The sequence below is a fragment of the Motacilla alba genome, chromosome 22, assembly GCF_015832195.1.
Source record: "Motacilla alba alba isolate MOTALB_02 chromosome 22, Motacilla_alba_V1.0_pri, whole genome shotgun sequence".
Lineage (NCBI taxonomy): Eukaryota > Metazoa > Chordata > Aves > Passeriformes > Motacillidae > Motacilla > Motacilla alba.
The window spans coordinates 3,548,027-3,565,597 of NC_052037.1; the positions used below are offsets into that span (position 1 = coordinate 3,548,027).

The 17,571-nt window shown below is 56.3% G+C and overlaps 3 protein-coding genes across 3 annotated transcripts; all 3 read right to left on the reverse strand.

Annotated features, from left to right (window-relative positions):
• Positions 1-96: 96 nt before the first annotated feature.
• On the reverse strand, positions 97-1,603 carry LOC119710932 (protein phosphatase 1 regulatory subunit 3C-B-like). Its single transcript, XM_038160484.1, has 2 exons — positions 1,510-1,603; positions 97-1,434 (listed from the first exon to the last, which is right to left on the reverse strand). Exons 1-2 carry the CDS (start codon positions 1,521-1,523, stop codon positions 531-533), a joined length of 918 nt encoding a protein of 305 aa, XP_038016412.1. The 5' UTR covers positions 1,524-1,603; the 3' UTR covers positions 97-530.
• On the reverse strand, positions 1,298-7,639 carry GINS4 (GINS complex subunit 4). Its single transcript, XM_038160485.1, has 8 exons — positions 7,480-7,639; positions 7,299-7,385; positions 6,963-7,076; positions 5,531-5,628; positions 5,084-5,172; positions 4,705-4,795; positions 4,523-4,627; positions 1,298-1,434 (listed from the first exon to the last, which is right to left on the reverse strand). The coding sequence occupies exons 1-7, from the start codon at positions 7,564-7,566 to the stop codon at positions 4,531-4,533; spliced, it is 663 nt and encodes a 220-aa protein (XP_038016413.1). The 5' UTR covers positions 7,567-7,639; the 3' UTR covers positions 1,298-1,434; positions 4,523-4,530.
• A 1,522-nt stretch (positions 7,640-9,161) lies between these two features.
• Positions 9,162-15,628, reverse strand: GOLGA7 (golgin A7). The gene is made up of 5 exons (XM_038160490.1): positions 15,401-15,628; positions 14,420-14,572; positions 14,091-14,192; positions 12,078-12,141; positions 9,162-10,344 (listed from the first exon to the last, which is right to left on the reverse strand). Exons 1-4 carry the CDS (start codon positions 15,509-15,511, stop codon positions 12,094-12,096), a joined length of 414 nt encoding a protein of 137 aa, XP_038016418.1. The 5' UTR covers positions 15,512-15,628; the 3' UTR covers positions 9,162-10,344; positions 12,078-12,093.
• Positions 15,629-17,571: the final 1,943 nt, after the last annotated feature.

The window sequence follows — 17,571 nt, forward strand, 5'->3', positions numbered from 1 at the left end:
GCAGCGCCGCTCCCTCCGCCGCCGCCAGGGGGCGCCCGCGCCAGCCCTCCCGCCGCCGCTGAGGGCCCCGCCCCGCCCCGGACGAGGAAGCAGCAGTGGAGAAGCGCCGTCACTTTATTATTAACTCCCCGTTACAGCACCAACAAACCGGAGCCACCCCGCCGCTCCTGGCCCTGTAAGCCCGCGGTGAGCCGTTCTCGGGGCGCGGTTTGGATGTAGCTCCCTTCACACAAGGCACTTGGGCAGCAGCGGGCAGTGCGGCTCCCGGCCCTCCCCTTGTCGCTGCCCTGCTCTCGTGTTGCCCTGAGAACCTACACGCAGGAGTTACTCCAAGCAGCAGCTTCCAGCCTCTGTAGCAGGAGCAAGAAGTGAAGAAGCTTCTGCAGCGACTGGCAGCTGCTCATAGAGCAGCAGGCCATGAGGGAGCTAACAAAACCGTGAGTGGCATCTTCTGCAGCTGAGCCCTCCCTAAGGAGCCTCGCACCACTTGGGACACGTAGGGCACCTACATGTCTCCCCACACTGCCTTCCTACCAATAAGGAGCCTGGGTCTCTGAATGCCGCCAGCTCTGCAGGTGAGAAAGGACAAGAGCAGCAGCCCCAGAGGTGCCAAGATGCTCCCAGGCCCTGCTGGCACTCTTCACAGCACAGGAGGCAGGGCGGATCATGCCCACGTGGCAGATCTTGTAGTTCTTCCCATGGTTGTTGTCCCAATGGGTCTTTTGTCCACACTGGAAGGAGATGCAGAACTCTGCGCCCCTCTGGGAAATGGACGGCTTGGGCAGGGTGAGCTCAAAGGAGAAGATGTCCGTGTCAGCTGAGCCGTACGTGCTGTGCATGTACTGGCAGGAGATGTCCCGGAAGCTCTTCCAGCCATCAAAGGTGATGCGGACCATCACTTTCTTCTCGTACGCGATGTTTTGAACCTTCACCGTCCCTGACAGAGCACGGCCCTGGATCAGACAGCTCTCCAGGCACACGAAGTTGCTCTGCAGGCTGCTGCGGAAAGCCACGTAGTCTGCAGACGGCTGTGGGAAGTCCAGCACGTACCTGCACGCTTCCCACTGGGAGCTTTTCCTAGGTCGGAAACAGGCGAGGTCCGACAGGGCATGCTGCAAATCAGAGAGGTCCTCCTCAATCTTTGAGAAGAAGCGGACAGCTGTCAGTGAGAGCCCCTTCATATCAGCAAACACGACCTGCTTCTTCTTCTTCTGGCCCTTGGAGCCCTTATCCCGCCGCTCCGGCTCAGGTTCTGCGCTCAGCTTCTGGTTGAGACAGGATCGGAGGGGTTTGCGGCCTCGGCTGCCCCGCAGCTCCTCGTAGGAGTTCAGCAGTTTGCGGATGGGGGGCGAATGGCTCAGGCAGAGCCGCACGGCCAGGTCCACGGGCATGGCTGGGGGGGCGACAGCCCGCCCGCTGCACACCTGGAAAAGCCTAGAGACGAAGAGGGGAGGTCAGGCGGCGCGGCCCAAGCGAGCCCCCCGCCCCACCCGGCCCGGCCCCGCTCACTCGCCGCAGCTCATCCCGCTCCGCTCCGCTCGGCTCCGCTCCCGCCGCGGCGGCTCCGCATCAATGGAGCCGTGGGAGCGCCCGCGGCCGCCGCACCCCGCCCCGGCCAATCAGCGCCGCCCGCGCTCCCGAGCGGCCAATGGGAGCGGAGCGCCCCGCCACGCCCCGCCCCCTGCCGGGCCCGGCGGCAGCGGCAGCGCACCCGGAGAGCCGGCGGTACCGGTACCGGGCCCGGCCCGCGGAGAGAGCACGGCGCCCGCAGAGCCGGCGGTACCGGTACCGGGCCCGGCCCGCGGAGAGGGCACGGCGCCCGCAGAGCCGGCGGCACCGGTACCGGGCCCGGCCCGCGGAGAGAGCACGGCGCCCGCAGAGCCGGCGGTACCGGTACCGGGCCCGGCCCGCGGAGAGGGCACGGCGCCCGTAGAGCCGGCGGTACCGGTACCGGGCCCGGCCCGCGGAGAGAGCACGGCGCCCGCAGAGCCGGCGGTACCGGTACCGGGCCCGGCCCGCGGAGAGGGCACAGCGCGGCCTCCTGGTGCTCCAGGCACGGGGAACGGCACAGAAATGGGTCCCGGTGCCAGGAAAACGCGAGTGCTTTTGGAGGAACAGCAACTGTGAGACTCTCAACAGCGGGAAGTAGCTCTGGGAGAAACCCCCCTCCTCTGAGGAGCACGTTCCTCTCAGCGGGTCTGTAATGGGGGAGGTTTCAGTTGGTTTCGTACAGCCCTGTTCAGATGCTTCTCCAAAGACAGCTATTTCCAGGGTGTCTGAGCAGAGAAAACCCCAGATCCCCTGCTCACGCTCTGCCAGCTCAAAAGCTTCTTACCCTGCACTGAGAAGGAAATTTGCTCACACCCAAGCATGCAAGAGACACTGCTGTCCCGGGCATCTATAGTCGAAACCACCCTCACTGTTCAGGTCACATGTGACTCCTTGACAGTAAAGACTGTCACCTAAATCAGATCACCCCTGCCTTGTTCTCCTTGCTAATCTCCCCAGAGCTGTCTAGCCATTTATGTTAAGCAGCCCTGTTTGTTCCTGCTGACAGCACAGATTTTCATCGGCTCATGACACAGCTGACCGACCTACCACCATCTCTTCGTGGCTCTCCATCACCACCCTGTCTGAATGTCTGCAGCACACTGCAAGACACCTCTCACAGGATGGCCAAAGTGAGCTTGAACCCAGTGCCCAGCTGGCAAAAATATGATGCAAAACCATGCTTTTAACACGTCATCACGGCCTGACAGTGCAAACCCCCCCACTTCAGCCACCTGGGGCAGCCACCACAAACATGAGTCTTCCCAGCAATGAAAGCAGCTGTCCCACCTTTCTCTTGCCCCGAGAACAGCAGCTCCAGCTCAGGCAGGGAAATTGCAGCTCAGCATCAGTGCCCTCCCTGTGACCTGTTCCACCATCCACCCACTTTGTGTTCAGAGCTAACCGCTGAGTAAACCCAAGCTATTTCCACCCGGGGGAGAGCAGAGAACAAGGGATGTATCTGACATCAAGTTTAACAGCAGAACCCGTGGACGCTGGAAAAGCTGTCCCTACTCCACCCATTCTCTCCCAGCAGCACAGATTAAGGTGGATGCCCTGCTGTGTCTCCTCCTCCATCATTTTCTCAATAAAGCTGTGGACACTTCTCCTTCCTCCAGCAGTGCAGTGTCAGCAGCTGCACAGATGTCCTGGTGTTAAGTCATGAAAGGACACAAAAGCAGGCAGCATTTTCAGGACTCTCACCTGCAGCCTGACTGATCTCAGCCCACTAGCCATCTCCACTCTCCTGCTAGCCACGAACACACCATGTGCAAGCTCCAGAGATGAGCTACACCACAGGCACCCTGGAAAGCATCAGGTCAGCTAAATTCAGGCACTAGAAGAGGACAGAGGCCCCTCAGGCTCACGCTGCTGCCATGTGACACGCAGCTGTGTGGCAAGTGGAAGCTGTCTGGGTAAGCCCTCAGCTGACAGGGCCAAGGAGAAAGGCTGCAGACGTGCCACCTGCACGCTGCTCAGGCAGATCCTGTGGAGCACGCTTCCACAGCAGCAGATTAACAAGGATTTTGTCTGGAAGCTTCAGTCACCTCTGTGAAGTCGTCTGGCTGTAAATACGGGCAGGGCACAGTTCACAAGCCTTCCTGGAGGGCTGTCCAGAGGAACATGCTACTGATTCCTAAGGATTAAACCCAGCCCCCTCTTAATGTCTATACTTGAAAGAATCTTCTTTACCTAAATGGATTAATTAGGGAGACTACAAACCACACATGCAAAGCCACTCACACTACAAGATGCCCTGTGTCACCCCCAGCCTGGCAGAGGAAGATGCTCCCCAGACACTCCTCACGCAGGGAGGAGAAAGCAAAGCCTGCCCTGATGAGCCCTTGTCTGCCCAGGCACTCAGCAGGCTCCGAGCTGAGGTACCACACAACACCCTGGCTTCTCCTCCAACTAGAAGAGGCCTGCTTGGGGCAGCATGGCCAGAGGAGCTTTTGCTTTGCCTGACCAGCAGAAATGAACTGTGAGTCCCACTTCCCTTAGCAGCGGCTTCTGCACGAGGCAGTCTGACAGCGTCGCTGACAAATGCAAGCTGAAGGTGCAGCAGGGCCCCTCACCCTCTGCAGGGAGGGTATTCAGATGACACAGGGCAGAAACTACTTTCTCCTGAGCCCGTGACTGCAGCTGTTCCATTTTAGTGATGCCATCTGCCACTGCTCTTCAGGCACGGCAGCAGCTTCACACTGCAGCTTTCCCTGTGCCATGGCCTGTGCTCACCAGGAGTGCCAGAGTGAGGACTGCAGGGCTGTCTGCTGGCCGTGCCACAAGCCATCAGGAGCTGGATGAGCCGTGGGGGTAGTGAAAGCCTCTGCAGTCCAACGCTGCGGTGCTCACCTCCAGTGCCACCGTGCTCTGCCTGCCGTGGCAGCGGGGACCCAGCCCCACGGGGAGCTCCTGCCAGCCCTGCTGTGGTGTGGAGATGGTGCAGTAGCTGCTCCTCCCAGCAGGCGCTTACCTGTCCCCTCAGATGAGCTGCACGGCCCCCGAGGCCACCAGGGGGGCCACGGTTCTGTAGCGGATCAGGTGCTGCGAGCCCTCCTCCAGGTTGATGGCATATTCCCTGCAGAGACAGGTGGGACATCAGCCACAGCCCACGGTGACACCGACACAGTGACACCCACAGAAATGCCCACCTACCTCTGCTCATCTGTCTCTGGCTCCACCAGGATGTTCTCCTGCCGCTCCAGCACCCTCAGAAACACAAAGGAGTCCAGGTTGGGCTTTGGAACTGCAGAGGACACACGGGGAGCACAGGCTCAGCCCTCACCGAGGGTTCTGACAGGTAACAAAGTCACCCCAGAGCCTTCTAACGTGTGTGTGCTCAGCCTCAGGGCAGGCAGGAGCTGACAGAGGGGGCAGCAGCAGGGAACCGTGTACAGCGTTATCATCACCTCACCCTCGCTCAGCTGAGCAGCAGGTGAAGGACCAGCCCTCACATCTGGGGCTCCCCGGAGCTTTCCCCACACTTCCACCTGCTTCTACAGCTTTGAGATCAGCCTGAAGTCTGGATGCTCACCTGACTTGAGGAGAGACACCTTCTGCAGGTTAGGTGGCATGTGTTTTAGGGCCACATTTTTCAGGTAAGCCTCTGTGTTTGCCATATACCTGAAACACAGCATGGAAATACTGGGTTGGTTAATCAAATACAAATCTGCAGGGAGAGCGTTGACTCAAAACAAGAGATGGCTCCTCATGCCATGGGCACAGCCAAAGCCAGGCCTTGGCCTACCCTGCTACCTGACTCAAAGTCACCAGAGTTATGTTCAGTTCCTTTCTTGCCCACAAGAAAGAACACACTGATTCTTATTTCAAACCTTATTTCAAACCTGTGTGGGCAAGAAAGAACACACTGATTCTTATTTCAAACCTGCCTGCTCACAGTCTCAAGAACTTCAGCAAAAACACACAGGTGAGTTTCTATCATCTATAAAAGGGGAGGAAGGTACATTGAAAACCTACTCACTCTTTGGCAAAAGCAAACTCCTCTGGTGATAAAATGGAGGGCTCCCCTTCAGCTCGAGACTTCTCCTTCTCCAGGATGTGGGGGAAGAACTTCTCTATCTGATATTGGAACACAACCCAACAGATTGGTACAGATCTCTCCCACGAGTTCAGTGTTTAAACCCCCACAGGCTGCAGGAGCAGCCCTGCCCAAATCCCTGCTCCAGAGGCAACTGTGACACCACGTGGGATCAGCAAGCAGGACACAGGCACGGCAGGACTGGGACAGCACTCAGCTGTGCCACCGCAGCTCAGACAAAGCGGGCAGCACTCACAGTATTGTCACCAACACTGCTGTGATCTCCCTTCGTTACAATACCAAAGTGTGCCCAAAAATTGAGTTATGTTTCAGAGAACATGTGCTGGGGAAGATGGAACAGGAAAGCCTTCTAAATGTGATTGCCTGGCAGAAGATGTTGAGAATGTGGAAACTAAAAGCGAGATTGAAATGAAAGCAAGCTTTGAGACACCTTAGTTACTGAGCAACTGGGAAACAATGGTGTGGCTGGCTGAAGGTAATCCCCCTTGGATGAAATAAAACAGCAGCCTCTGCTTCAGCCAGGTCCCAGGGTCAGAGCAGACCCTGCCAGCTTGGCAGAAGGGGCCCAAAGAGCACTTTTTAGGGTTTAAAATGTAACACAGTGTGGTAATGCAATGATTGTTACAGGCTGCATGTAAATGCTGTAGGATTTGTATCTCGTGTTAGATTGGTCAGTGAGAATCAGAATATTCAGCACGGAAGAAGATTCATGGTATTGTAACAGGAACTTCATCCTCTTTTACTCTTTTGCTCTCTCTCCTCCTCTTTACCACGCTCTTGCCTTCTGTCTCTTTACCATCTCTTTACTTCTCTTGAGCTGTGCCTGGCAGCTCCCAGCAGGGCCCTGCACCCCAAGTTCCCAGACCAGAAGATGATTTATTGTATTGTAACAGGAACCTCACCCTCTGATCCTCCCTTTTACTCTCTCATTCTCTCTTTACCTCTCTCTCCCTCTCTGGGGCTGCTCCCAGCAGGGCCCTGCCCCAGGCCCTTGGCAATGACCCACAAGTTCCCAGACCAGAAGATGATTGATTGTATTGTAACGGGAACCTCACCCTCTGATCCTCCCTTTTACTCTCTCATTCTCTTTACCTCTCTCTCCCTCTCTGGGGCTGCTCTGAGCTGTTCCTGGCAGCTCCCAGCAGGGCACTGCCCCAGGCCCTTGGCAATGAACCCCAAGTTGCAGACCTGGCTCCAGAGATCTCTCATCTCTGTCTGTCCCAACCTCCCTACCCCTGCTGCTCCTACCAACATGCCTTAATTAAATGCTGTGCTGAGGCAGGAAGCCCTGTGCAGGTAAAAATCCCCCCAAAATGACCCTTTTTCACCCTCTGGGCTGCACAGCGAGCATCACCTTCACCAGCCGACAGCGCAAGTAGCTGCTGAGCACGAAGCGGATCCTCTCGATCTCCATGTGGTGAACGCTGACCTTCAGGTCTCCTCTCTTCGCCCGTTTCAGGTTTGCTTCCTGCGAGGAAAAGCAACAAGAAATCAAACATCAAACAAGAAGTAACAGAGGAAGACAAGTTTTGTGTAGAGAACCCACAAAACCAGGCTAGGGCTGTTTTTGATGACCCAAAGCACACTGCCTCCTCGTACTTTAGCCCCTTTCCAGGCAAGCTCGAAGAAGAACCTCAGGGAAGCTTTGTCTCGGAGTCAGGGCAGCAGACAAGCCCTCAGCAGCACCTACCATATGGTCCAGCTGCTCCACAACGCACTCGATGACCTCAGGTTTACTCTCCAGCAGCTCTGGAGCAAACTTCTCATTCAGCCAGGCCTGAAAGAAGGCACGCTGTCAGCGAAGGCGAGCAGGACCTCAGCTCCACGGCCCCGCCGCTCGGCATCTGCGACCCCCGCCTCCCCCGCGGTACCTGCTCCAGGCTGTGGATCAGCTGGGCCGGGGTGAGCACCAGCTCCTCGCTGTCGCCGTCGGAGTCCCCGCCGGCCGCGGCCGCCATCGCTCCCGCCAAGCGCCACCGCGGCCGCGTCACCGCGCATGCGCCCAGCCCGGGACCGTGGATGGGGGAATAACGCCGCACGGCCCGGGACCGTGGATGGGGAATAACACCGCACAGCCCGGGACCGTGGATGGGGAATAACACCGCACAGCCCGGGACCGTGGATGGGGAATAACACCGCACAGCCCGGGACCGTGGATGGGGAATAACACCGCACAGCCCGGGACCGTGGATGGGGAATAACACCGCACAGCCCGGGACCGTGGATGGGGAATAACACCGCACAGCCCGGGACCGTGGATGGGGAATAACACCGCACAACCCGGGACCGTGGATGGGGAATAACACCGCACAGCCCGGGACCGTGGATGGGGAATAACGCCGCACGGCCCGGGACCGTGGATGGGGAATAACACTGCATAACCCGGGACTGTGGATGGGGAAATCACACTGCACGGCCCGGGACCGTGGATGGGGAATAACACCGCACGGCCCGGGACCGTGGATGGGGAATAACACCGCACAGCCCGGGACCGTGGATGGGGAATAACACCGCACGGCCCGGGACCGTGGATGGGGAATCGCGCTGCGGCCGCTTGGCCAGTCGGGTAAACGGACTGGGGCCGCCGCTCCTCCGGCCAATCAGGAGGCGGGTTGAAAAAGCCGTCTCCTTCAGCCAATCAGAATGCAGGTTGCTGCTGCCGCGGCCAACCAGGAGGCGGATTGAAATGAAGCTTTTTCAGCCAATCAGGAAGCGGGCTGAAGCTGGCCAATCAGAAGGCGGGCACAGCTCTTTTGGCAGTCAGGTGGCTCGGGCCGCAGCCGCCTCCACCAATCAGCGAGCGGCGCCGGGCTGCACTCTGGGCCAATGAGGAGAAGCCGCAGCTGTTTCAGCCAATCAGCACTCAGCAGGTGGGACAGCCCCGTCCCCAGCGCCTGGCAGCGGGAGCAGAGACGGAGCCACGGACAGGGACACGGGGACAGAGCCAGGCCACCGGCCCTGAGAGAGACAGAGCCACAGACAGGGACACAGGGACACAGCCTGAGACAGAGCCACGGACAGGGACACAGGGACACAGCGACACAGCCTGAGACAGAGCCACGGACAGGGACACGGGGACACAGGAACACTGCCCCAGCCCTGAGAGAGACAGAGCCACGGACAGGGACACAGGGACAGAGCCCCCAGTGCCAGGCACCCCGTGGCCACTGGTCCTGATAGAGCCAGAGCCACAGAGCCATGGACAGAGCCACAGCCCCAGGGCCAGGCACCAGGTGGCCAGTGACACCAACAGCCAGAGCCACAGAGCCCAAACAAAAGGGACAGAGTGCCCAGACAGGCACCTGGTGGCCACTGGCCCTGCTGCAGCCAGAGCCACGGAGCCCAGACACGGGGACACAGCCCCAGGTGCCTGACAGAGCCACGGAGCCCAAACACGGGGACACAGCCCCCAGGTGGCACTGGCCCTGACAGAGCCATGGAGCCCAAACACAGGGACACAGCCCCAGGTGGCACTGGCCCTGACAGAGGCACGGGGCCCAGACACGGACACAGCCCCAGCCCCGGAGCACGGCGCTGCCAGAACACACCTGCACACAGTTTAAGAAAAGGTTTACTGATCCATCAGCACTTCTGCCAATATTGCAACAGCTGTGAAAGGCAAACACCGTTACAGTTTAGAAAAAAACCAAATTTATACAATGAAAATATTAATCAAATCTCAACCCCCCAGTGGCTGAGGAATGAGCCTGGAGTTCCAGATCCAGTATTAGCACCTGCAGCACCTCCACCAACCCACCCAGCCCCTCCAAACCCTTCAAAACTCTGAACTCCTGAGTTCCTGCCACAACTGGACACGGCCCCTGGGCTTGGACACGGGAGAAGGGGGTGCGAGAAGGGATTGGGCCAGCTTGGATGGTGGGGAGCTCCCCTCGTGCAGGAATGCTGAGCAATGCACGGGGCCAGTTCTTAGCAATGCCAAGGAATGCACAGCTCGGCTCCTCGGTGTGTGCCAGAGACAGAATTAAGAAATCCATCTTAGTTTGTCAAATCAGTGTTTTCCTATAAATTATATATAAGAAATCCATAAAGAAACAGTTTTACACTTCACGTATTAATCAGAGAAGGGTGGGAATCATTCTTTTTATTGGCTCAGCATCCACTTCACTGTTTGATGGCTGACCTGGCCCCTCTTGGTGAGCACTGATGGGGCAGAAATCCCACCAGGGTTAAAGTCTGGCTACAGCCCCTTCCCCCTGGGATAACTCAAGGAACATTTGCCTTCTGGTTTTCCACAAGGATCAGCACAAGAGAGGCTGCCTGGAGTCACTCCTCACTGGGAAGTGTCTCTGCACTCTTACGCTGAGCTGGAGGGAAATTCCCAACTTTGAGCTGGAGCTTTCCAAGGCCCAGCTGAGACACAGAAAGGTTTAAGAACCAGGGACAAACAGCACTGCACTGACAGGACTAAAACGAAACCTCTCTTGGGCTGGGAGCCCCATTTCTTTCAGGAGACAACACAGCTTTACCACTTCTGCCTTTTCTTGAGGGGAGAAAAAAAACCCAAACCAAACAAAAAGTAAAAAAAAGTGATCCTCTTGCTTCCAAATCTACTGCAAAGTGGATGCTGAGCAGCTAGGTCACCCCCGGGGAGCAGTTTGAGGAGGTTAGTCCTTGTAGTAGATGGCACTGTGGATCTGGCAGCAGAGAAAGGAATGATGCTCTAAAGGAGGAGGTAGGGGAACCTTGGTACAGCGAGTCCACCGGTGAGCTGTCATCTAGGAGAGAAGTTTTGTGTGTTAGAAACTCCTCCAGAGTCAAACCAAAAGCTCAGTGTTAGAAACTCCTCCAGAGTCAAACCAAAAGCTCAGTGTTAGAAACTCCTCCAGTCAAACCAAAAGCTCAGTGTTAGAAACTCCTCCAGAGTCAAACCAAAAGCTCAGTGTTAGAAACTCCTCCAGAGTCAAACCAAAAGCTCCCCTACAGAGAGTGTGACGAGGAGCAAGCTGGTGGCGAGCAGAACCCAGAACTCTTGATCCCATTTGCCCAAACAAAAAACAAACACCTTGACTGCTTGCTTCTTTTTGCATAAATATTTCCCACTCTTTTGTGCATATAATGCCAACAATCTGGACTTGGCACTCCATCCCAGGGCTGCAGAGCACCTAACACAAGGGAGCCAGGCCAGCTTCCCAAAGGCAGAGGCACAGACAGTGACTGTAGGATTAGCACGAGCCCCTGTGACTGTTAGATTTTCTGAAAAATCCCCTTTGCCCAGGATTCTTCTCCTGGGAAGCTGAGAAGCCTCAGAGAAAAATGAAAACAATATTTATCTGATTTGCTTCTGCTGTGTTTTGCTGCTTTGGAGTGTGTGATTGTTTCGTTGGTTTCTTGTGAATTGTTTTTATTTAATGAGCAATCAGGGCCAAGCTGTGTCAGGACTCTGGAAGGAGTCAGGGGTTTTTAATTATTATATTTTTGCCTTCTATAAGTATCCTTTCTCTATTCTTCAGTATAGTTTAGTACAGTATTCTTTTATATCATATAAATCATAAGATAACAAATTAACCCACGAAGTCAAATTCATCATTCCTCCCTTCCACGGGGGACCCCAAAAAATACCACAAGCACCCCTCACTTGGTGAGAGCAGCAGCAGGAGAGCTGAGAGCCTCTCAGCAGAGCTTTCAAGGCTCTCTCAGCCAAGAGAGGGTTCTTTGTCACAAGCAAAACGTCAGCGTGATGACCAGAACAGCAGCCAGCTGCAGAGCTGCAACCAAAAAATCCTGTAAGCTGCAGCACAGCCAGGGACAGAGGCACTTCTAACTAACCTGAGAGGAATTTTGGGCAAAATATAGTGTTGAATTTGCAGCAACCCTGACGAGGGGAGAGATGAGTGAATGGGACTCCATGTTCTTAGAAGGCTGATTTATTATTTTATTATATTCTATTAAAGAATGCTACACTAAACTATACTAAAGAATAGAGAAGGATAATTCCAGGAGGCTTAACAGGAATGATAATGCAAACTCGTGACTCTCTCTTCCAGAGCCCTGACACAGCTGGTTTAATTGGTTATTAAGTCAAAACAATTCACAGAAACCAATGAAACAATCACCTGTGGGTGAACAATCCCCAACCACATTCCAAAGCAGCAAAACACAGAAGCAAATCAGATAATTCTTGTTTTCATTTTTCTCTGAGGCTTCTCAGCTTCCCAGGAGTAGAAATCCTGGTGAAGGGATTTTTTTTCCAGCAAATGTGACAGTGCTGTATTTGTCACAAGTTAGCAGATTTACACAATCAACACTCAAATTTCTCCAAGGTAACGTTCAGCAACATCCTGCCCAGTACTTTTACTGCCTGCCCAGATATTTTTTACTTTCTGGTCCAGACAGGATTTATGTGAACAGCCCTTGATTATGTACAAGGGTGGGATAAACCCTCAGCACGACAGCAGTTCTCTGAGCACAGCACGATTTGAGACTGATCTGAGATGAGGGTAACGTGTACCTGAGACTCCACAGTTTTATCTTCCACTGGTCAAACCTCTGTCTTCATAAATGGTAATTTCAATCTGCACAGAAAAGCTGTTAGGGAAATACACTATAAAGAGACTATGAAGACATACCCAGAAAAAGGCAGAAAAAGATGAAGATGATGGGACTTTTGATATGTTAGCTGTTTAAAGGCAGGTCCCAGAGCTCCAAAGCAAAGGGAACAGTCTGTGTGAGATGCCTCATCAGCTGAGAGCACTGGCTCCCTGCACAAGAACTCAGGGCTGGGTGGGTTTGCAAGCAAAAAAGAAGTTAAAACTGCTAACAAGTCACCAAACTGAAAATGCTTTTAGCCAAGCTGAATGTTGAAGGTGTACGCAGCACACTGAGGAAAAAAGAAATCATGCAGGTGACAGCCCTGAGCTTTTGGACAAACACAGAAAACCCAACTGCAAGGAATTAGCCTTTTACATTCAGTTGGCATTGGCTTCCCAGTTGCTGTGGTTTCAGTATTTTCACAGGAAGATGTGTCACTCGTGATCCTTCCCCGTTTGCTCTGAGAGCTCTTTGCAGCTTCAGGCAATACCCACGTGAAATGTCTGCTACAGCAAGTCCACCAGTGAGCTCCCATCCAGAAAAGAAGTTTTTCATGGTTAGAAAACTCCTCCCAAGTGAAACCAAAAGCTCCCCTGCACAAACCTTTCCAGGCAGGACTTGCTTTGCCTCGCAGGTATTGCTCTTAGCAAGTTTTTACTCAGAAAAGCACTAAAATGAGACGTTGACTTTGAGGATACCACAGCAGGACTTGAGTACAGGTGGGTGCTGTACCTGGTGGTGAGGGGTGACAATGAGAACTTTCCCCCAGAGGGGAAAGCGTGGCTCAACAGCTGAAGAAAAAGGGTTGAAATAAGTTCTTGAAAGCAAAAGCAAGTGCTGGGCTTGCAGGGATGTTGCGTATAAAATCTTCACCAGAACCTGACTGAGGGTTGCACATTAAGCAAGAGCCAGGTCTGGCTGTCACAGCATCAGTTTCTGTCCTACCAACATGGCCACGTCCTTCCCCAGCCAGGAGAACAGCATTCCTGCAGGTGACTGGCACAGAGGAAGGATCTCGAGTCACCATGGCCGGGTTCCACATCTCCATGGGCTCCCTTAACACAGCAAACCCTGACTGGGGACAGGACACAGCAAAGAGCAACGAGAGCAATCCCTGACTGTGTCAGAGATCAGGCAGAGGCACCTCAGGGAGACAAGGCAGGAGCACAAACCAGGAGACAACAAGAAAAATCACTGATTCTGTGTCACAGATCGAGCCTGAGCAGAGGTGCCTCAGTGAGACCAGGCAGGAGACAGCAAGAACAATCACTGACTGTGTGTCACAGATCAGAGGTGCCTCAGTGAGACAAACCAGGAGAGAACAAGAACAATCACTGATTCTGTATCACAGATCAGGCAGAGGTGTCTCAGTGAGACAAACCAGGAGCACAAGGCAGGAGACAACAAGAACAATCCCTGACTGTGTGTCACAGATCAGGCAGAGGCACCTCAGTGAGATAAACCAGGAGACAACAAGAGCAATCCCTGACTGTGTGTCACAGATCAGGCAGAGGTGTCTCAGTGAGACAAACCAGGAGCACAAACCAGGAGACAACAAGAACAATCACTGATTCTGTGTCACAGATCGAGCAGAGGTGCCTCAGGCAGGAGACAACAAGAACAATCACTGACTGTGTGTCACAGATCAGAGGTGCCTCAGTGAGACAAACCAAGAGACAACAAGAGCAATCACTGACTGTGTCACAGATCAAGCCGAGGTGCCTCAGTGAGACAAACCAGGAGCACAAACCAGGAGACAGCAAGAACAATCACTGATTCTGTGTCACAGATCAAGCCTGAGCAGAGGTGCCCCACTGAGACAAACCAAGAGACAACAAGAACAAGAACAATCACTGATTCTGTATCACAGATCAAGCAGAGGTGCCCCACTGAGACAAACCAGGAGACAACGGCAGAAGCCACAGAAGGATACAACTCTTAGTCCTCTTTCGATGGGGTCTGTCAGCAGGAGGCCCTGAGGAGCGTAGATCTTCTCATTCTGTTCCTGAATGAACTTGGCAATTTTCTTTAGAACCTGGGAACGAAAGGGCACAGAAGTCACAGCCACGGCGGGGTGAGAGCTCACACACAGCTGCTCTGGGGGCTGCACAGTGCAGGCACTGCCACGGCATCCAGCGTGACCCCAAAGTGAGCAGCAGCAGCCTGTCTGAGGTTCATCTGCTCAGAACCTGCACCAAAACACTGCAAACCCATGGAGAAGCAAGGATTGCCTGCAGGAGGAAGGGGGAAACAAGCCCTTACCTTCTCATAGTGCGTCTCCATGCACAGGAAGATGGTGTAGGCAGTCAGGCAGGCCAGACAACCCTCGAGGTAAGACTGGCCCCCAAGTTTCTCAGCTTCTGCATAGAGGTTGTTCAGTGTCCTGACTGTCTCCTCAAACTGCTGCCTGTCAATCTGCAGGAGAGCAAGTGGGGCTGTCAGGGGCACACCTCAGTGCAGGAGTGTGGCCTCTGCTCGTGGAGTGACAAAACTCTCCTTCGAAAGGAAATAAACCCCAAAGTTTCTCTCCTCAATAAGGTGAAAAGACACCTCACAGGACCTGGGGGGCTTCACCTCAAACTTTAGGACAGCCAATTGGACAGGAACCAAAAAGTCCCACCTGAGCAATTCATGGAAAAAGAAGAGAACAAAGAAACCAATGGCTTTGTGAGGAGTTTTACCAGGGGCGGGAGGGCCTCTTGCCCCTGGCTCGGTTTTTCTCTGTCAAGAGTTTTGTTATTTTGCCTTTTATTCAAACCTTTTTGTTTCCAGCACTGCCACAGAAGCCATCCTGCTGATTTGATGCCTTCTGAGGTGGCTGAGCTGTCCTGATCCTATAAATCTCCAAGAGCTCGTGAGACCAGGCTGGAGGAGGCTCCTGTTTCACTTCAGAACCCACCAGGACCCCTGTTCATCCCCCTCCACCCAGGCATCACCTGCACTGCGCTCAGAACCACAACCTGAACGCCGAGCCGGCTCTGTCCTCACAGACACACCGAGCGCGTTCCGCTCCGGTGCTGCAAACCAGCCGCCCTCGCCAGGACCGGCCGGGACACCGGGACACCGAGACACGGCGGAGGAACCGCGGCCTCGCTCAGAGAACGCCACCCCGCCCTCGGGGAACCCGCGGCACCGCCTCCGACCGAGGCAGGGCACCTGCGAACGCCACCGGGGCGCGGACCCGTGAGGCCCGGCCCGGCCCGGCCCGGCCCTGCCCGGCGCTCCCAGCCCGCCCCGCCTCACCCGGTTCTCCAGCTCGGCCGGGAACTTGCTCTGGAACTGGCAGCGCGTGCCGCCGCTGTAGTCGCGCTGGATGAACACCTTGCCCGACACGGGCGCCTGCTGCGGCCTCATGGCGCCGCCGCCCCGCTCCCGTCCGGCCCGGCCCGGTCCCTGCGCTCCGCCGGCGCCGCGCGCACTTACGGCCGTCGCAAAACCGCCGAGGCGCCGCCGTGGCCCCGGCTGAGGGCGGAAGTGCCGCAAAGCGCCACTCTGAGGCGCGGCAATGCGCAGGCGCAGCCTGTCAGCCCGCAGAACGGCAGGAGCACGCATGCGCAGGAGTACCTGCATCCGATTGGGCGCCGCGCTCGCCTCAAGCGCGGTCAGCCCACGTGACACTTCCCCCCCCCCCCCCCCCCCCCCCCCGGCCGTACTTGGTACCGCCCTGGGGCACAGGCAGCGGAGCCTGGCGCGGGCCCGGCGGCCCCCCCGGCCGTACTTGGTACCGCCCGGGCCCTCAGGCACCGGCACTATCCCGGGACTGTCCCGGGACCCGGCGCTGTCCCGGCACTATCCCGGGTCCTGGCGCTGTCCCGGGACTATCCCGGCACTATCCCGGGACTGTCCCGGGACCCGGCGTTCTCCCGGCACTATCCCGGGTCCCGGCGCTGTCCCGGCGCTGTCCCGGCACTATCCCGGGTCCTGGCGCTGTCCCGGGACTATCCCGGCACTATCCCGGGACTGTCCCGGGACCCGGCGTTCTCCCGGCACTATCCCGGGTCCCGCCGCTCTCCCGTCACTGTCCCGGTGCTGTCCCGGGACCCGGCGTTCTCCCGGGGCCTGCGGGCACCGGCGCCAGGTGCTGTCCCGGGGTTCGGTGCTGTCCCGGGACTCTGCCGGGACCCGGCGCTCCCGCTGTCCCGGGACCCAGCGCTGTCCCGGGGTTCGGTGCTGTCCCGGGGCCCGCCGCTCTCCCGGCGCTATCCCGGTGCTGTCCCGGGGCCCGGCGCTGTCCCGGTGCCGCCGCTCCCAGCTCGGGTATCATCTCCGTGTTTTCTCCCAGGAGCGGCTGCGGGCACACCGCCGCTCCCGCAGCTTTGTCCCCGCCGGCTGTGCTGCCGCGCACCGGCTCCTCTGCCCCGGAGCTCCGGCTCCCTCAGGCCTGGAAGCCGCCGTGCGGGCGGGCAGCGAGAGCTCAGGGACGCCGGGGCCGCGGGGCCGTGTCGGTGGGAGCTCATCCCCCGGGACCCGTCCTTCGGGAGCGGCGCTGGGGCTGTCCGTGCTGACGGTGCCCCTGTGCTCCTGCTGAGGAGAGTTGTGAAAAATAGGTTCGAAACTGTGGTAAAATAGCTGATGGATCGTTCAGCACGTGCTGTGAGTTCGGTTATTCTATTGTAACAGGGGTTAAAGGGCAGTTGTAAGCAATCCGGTGCTCGAGGTACCCGAGCACAGCTCAGTAAAGTGCAGCACCCCCAGCGGAACGAGCCGGCCTGGCCAGAGCTGCCATGGGCCAACCCAGCGCCTCAAACCTTCCTGCGAATGAAGGATCCGAGCAGAAACCAACCCAAAGGGGCAAAAACAGGATCAAAAGGGGCTCCTGGCCCCCTGAGCTGTGCTGCTCCATCGGGGCCATCGCTGCTGCAGCATCCTCGCCGGGAGCGCTGCTGCTCGGCCCGCGGGCCCCTCGCTTTGGGCCTTGCTTTTTATAATAAAAGCTGAAATCACGTTAGTCTGGGAGCTGCTCTTGTTTTTATCAGAGCCACGGGCAAATCCACGGTGTTGAGCAGCCGCTGACCCCTCGCTCTTCACGGGCACGGTGTTTTCCAGCCCGACCAAGCACGGACACTTGTGGCTCTCAGAGGAGACAGACACTTTGAAACAGAGTCTTTGAGGCCACCTAATGCAGGAGAGATGTGAGAGGACAAATCAAATTTACAGACGTGGCTCAGATTGGGCGATATGCTCACAAAGCCAATTTGTGTCATTTTATGGGCTTGAAAGATTCTAAGTCAGAGGTCCCCGCATGGTTTGGGTTAGGTTGGGACAGGGGAATTGTGGAAAGCCAGACCTGGAGAAATTTTTATTCAGGGTATTTGAAGTTGAGTAGGGGCCATCCAGCATTTCTGTAATGCTCTCAAATAAAATATTCCAGAACACAAGCTTCCACATGACAAAGAAAATGACGAATACCTGAA

Coding starts and splice junctions, on each gene's coding strand:
- GINS4 (XM_038160485.1), bottom strand. CDS start 7,566: ATGGCGGCCGCGGCCGGCGGGGACTCCGACGGCGACAGCGAGGAGCTG. Junction 5,629..6,962: donor TGCGCTGTCGGCTGGTGAAG/GTGATGCTCGCT, acceptor TTCCAATATCAG/ATAGAGAAGTTCTTCCCCCA. Junction 4,796..5,083: donor GGTGTCTCTCCTCAAGTCAG/GTGAGCATCCAG, acceptor TGTCCTCTGCAG/TTCCAAAGCCCAACCTGGAC.
- GOLGA7 (XM_038160490.1), bottom strand. CDS start 15,511: ATGAGGCCGCAGCAGGCGCCCGTGTCGGGCAAGGTGTTCATCCAGCGC. Junction 14,573..15,400: donor CGGCCGAGCTGGAGAACCGG/GTGAGGCGGGGC, acceptor GCTCTCCTGCAG/ATTGACAGGCAGCAGTTTGA. Junction 14,193..14,419: donor TGGAGACGCACTATGAGAAG/GTAAGGGCTTGT, acceptor TTTCGTTCCCAG/GTTCTAAAGAAAATTGCCAA.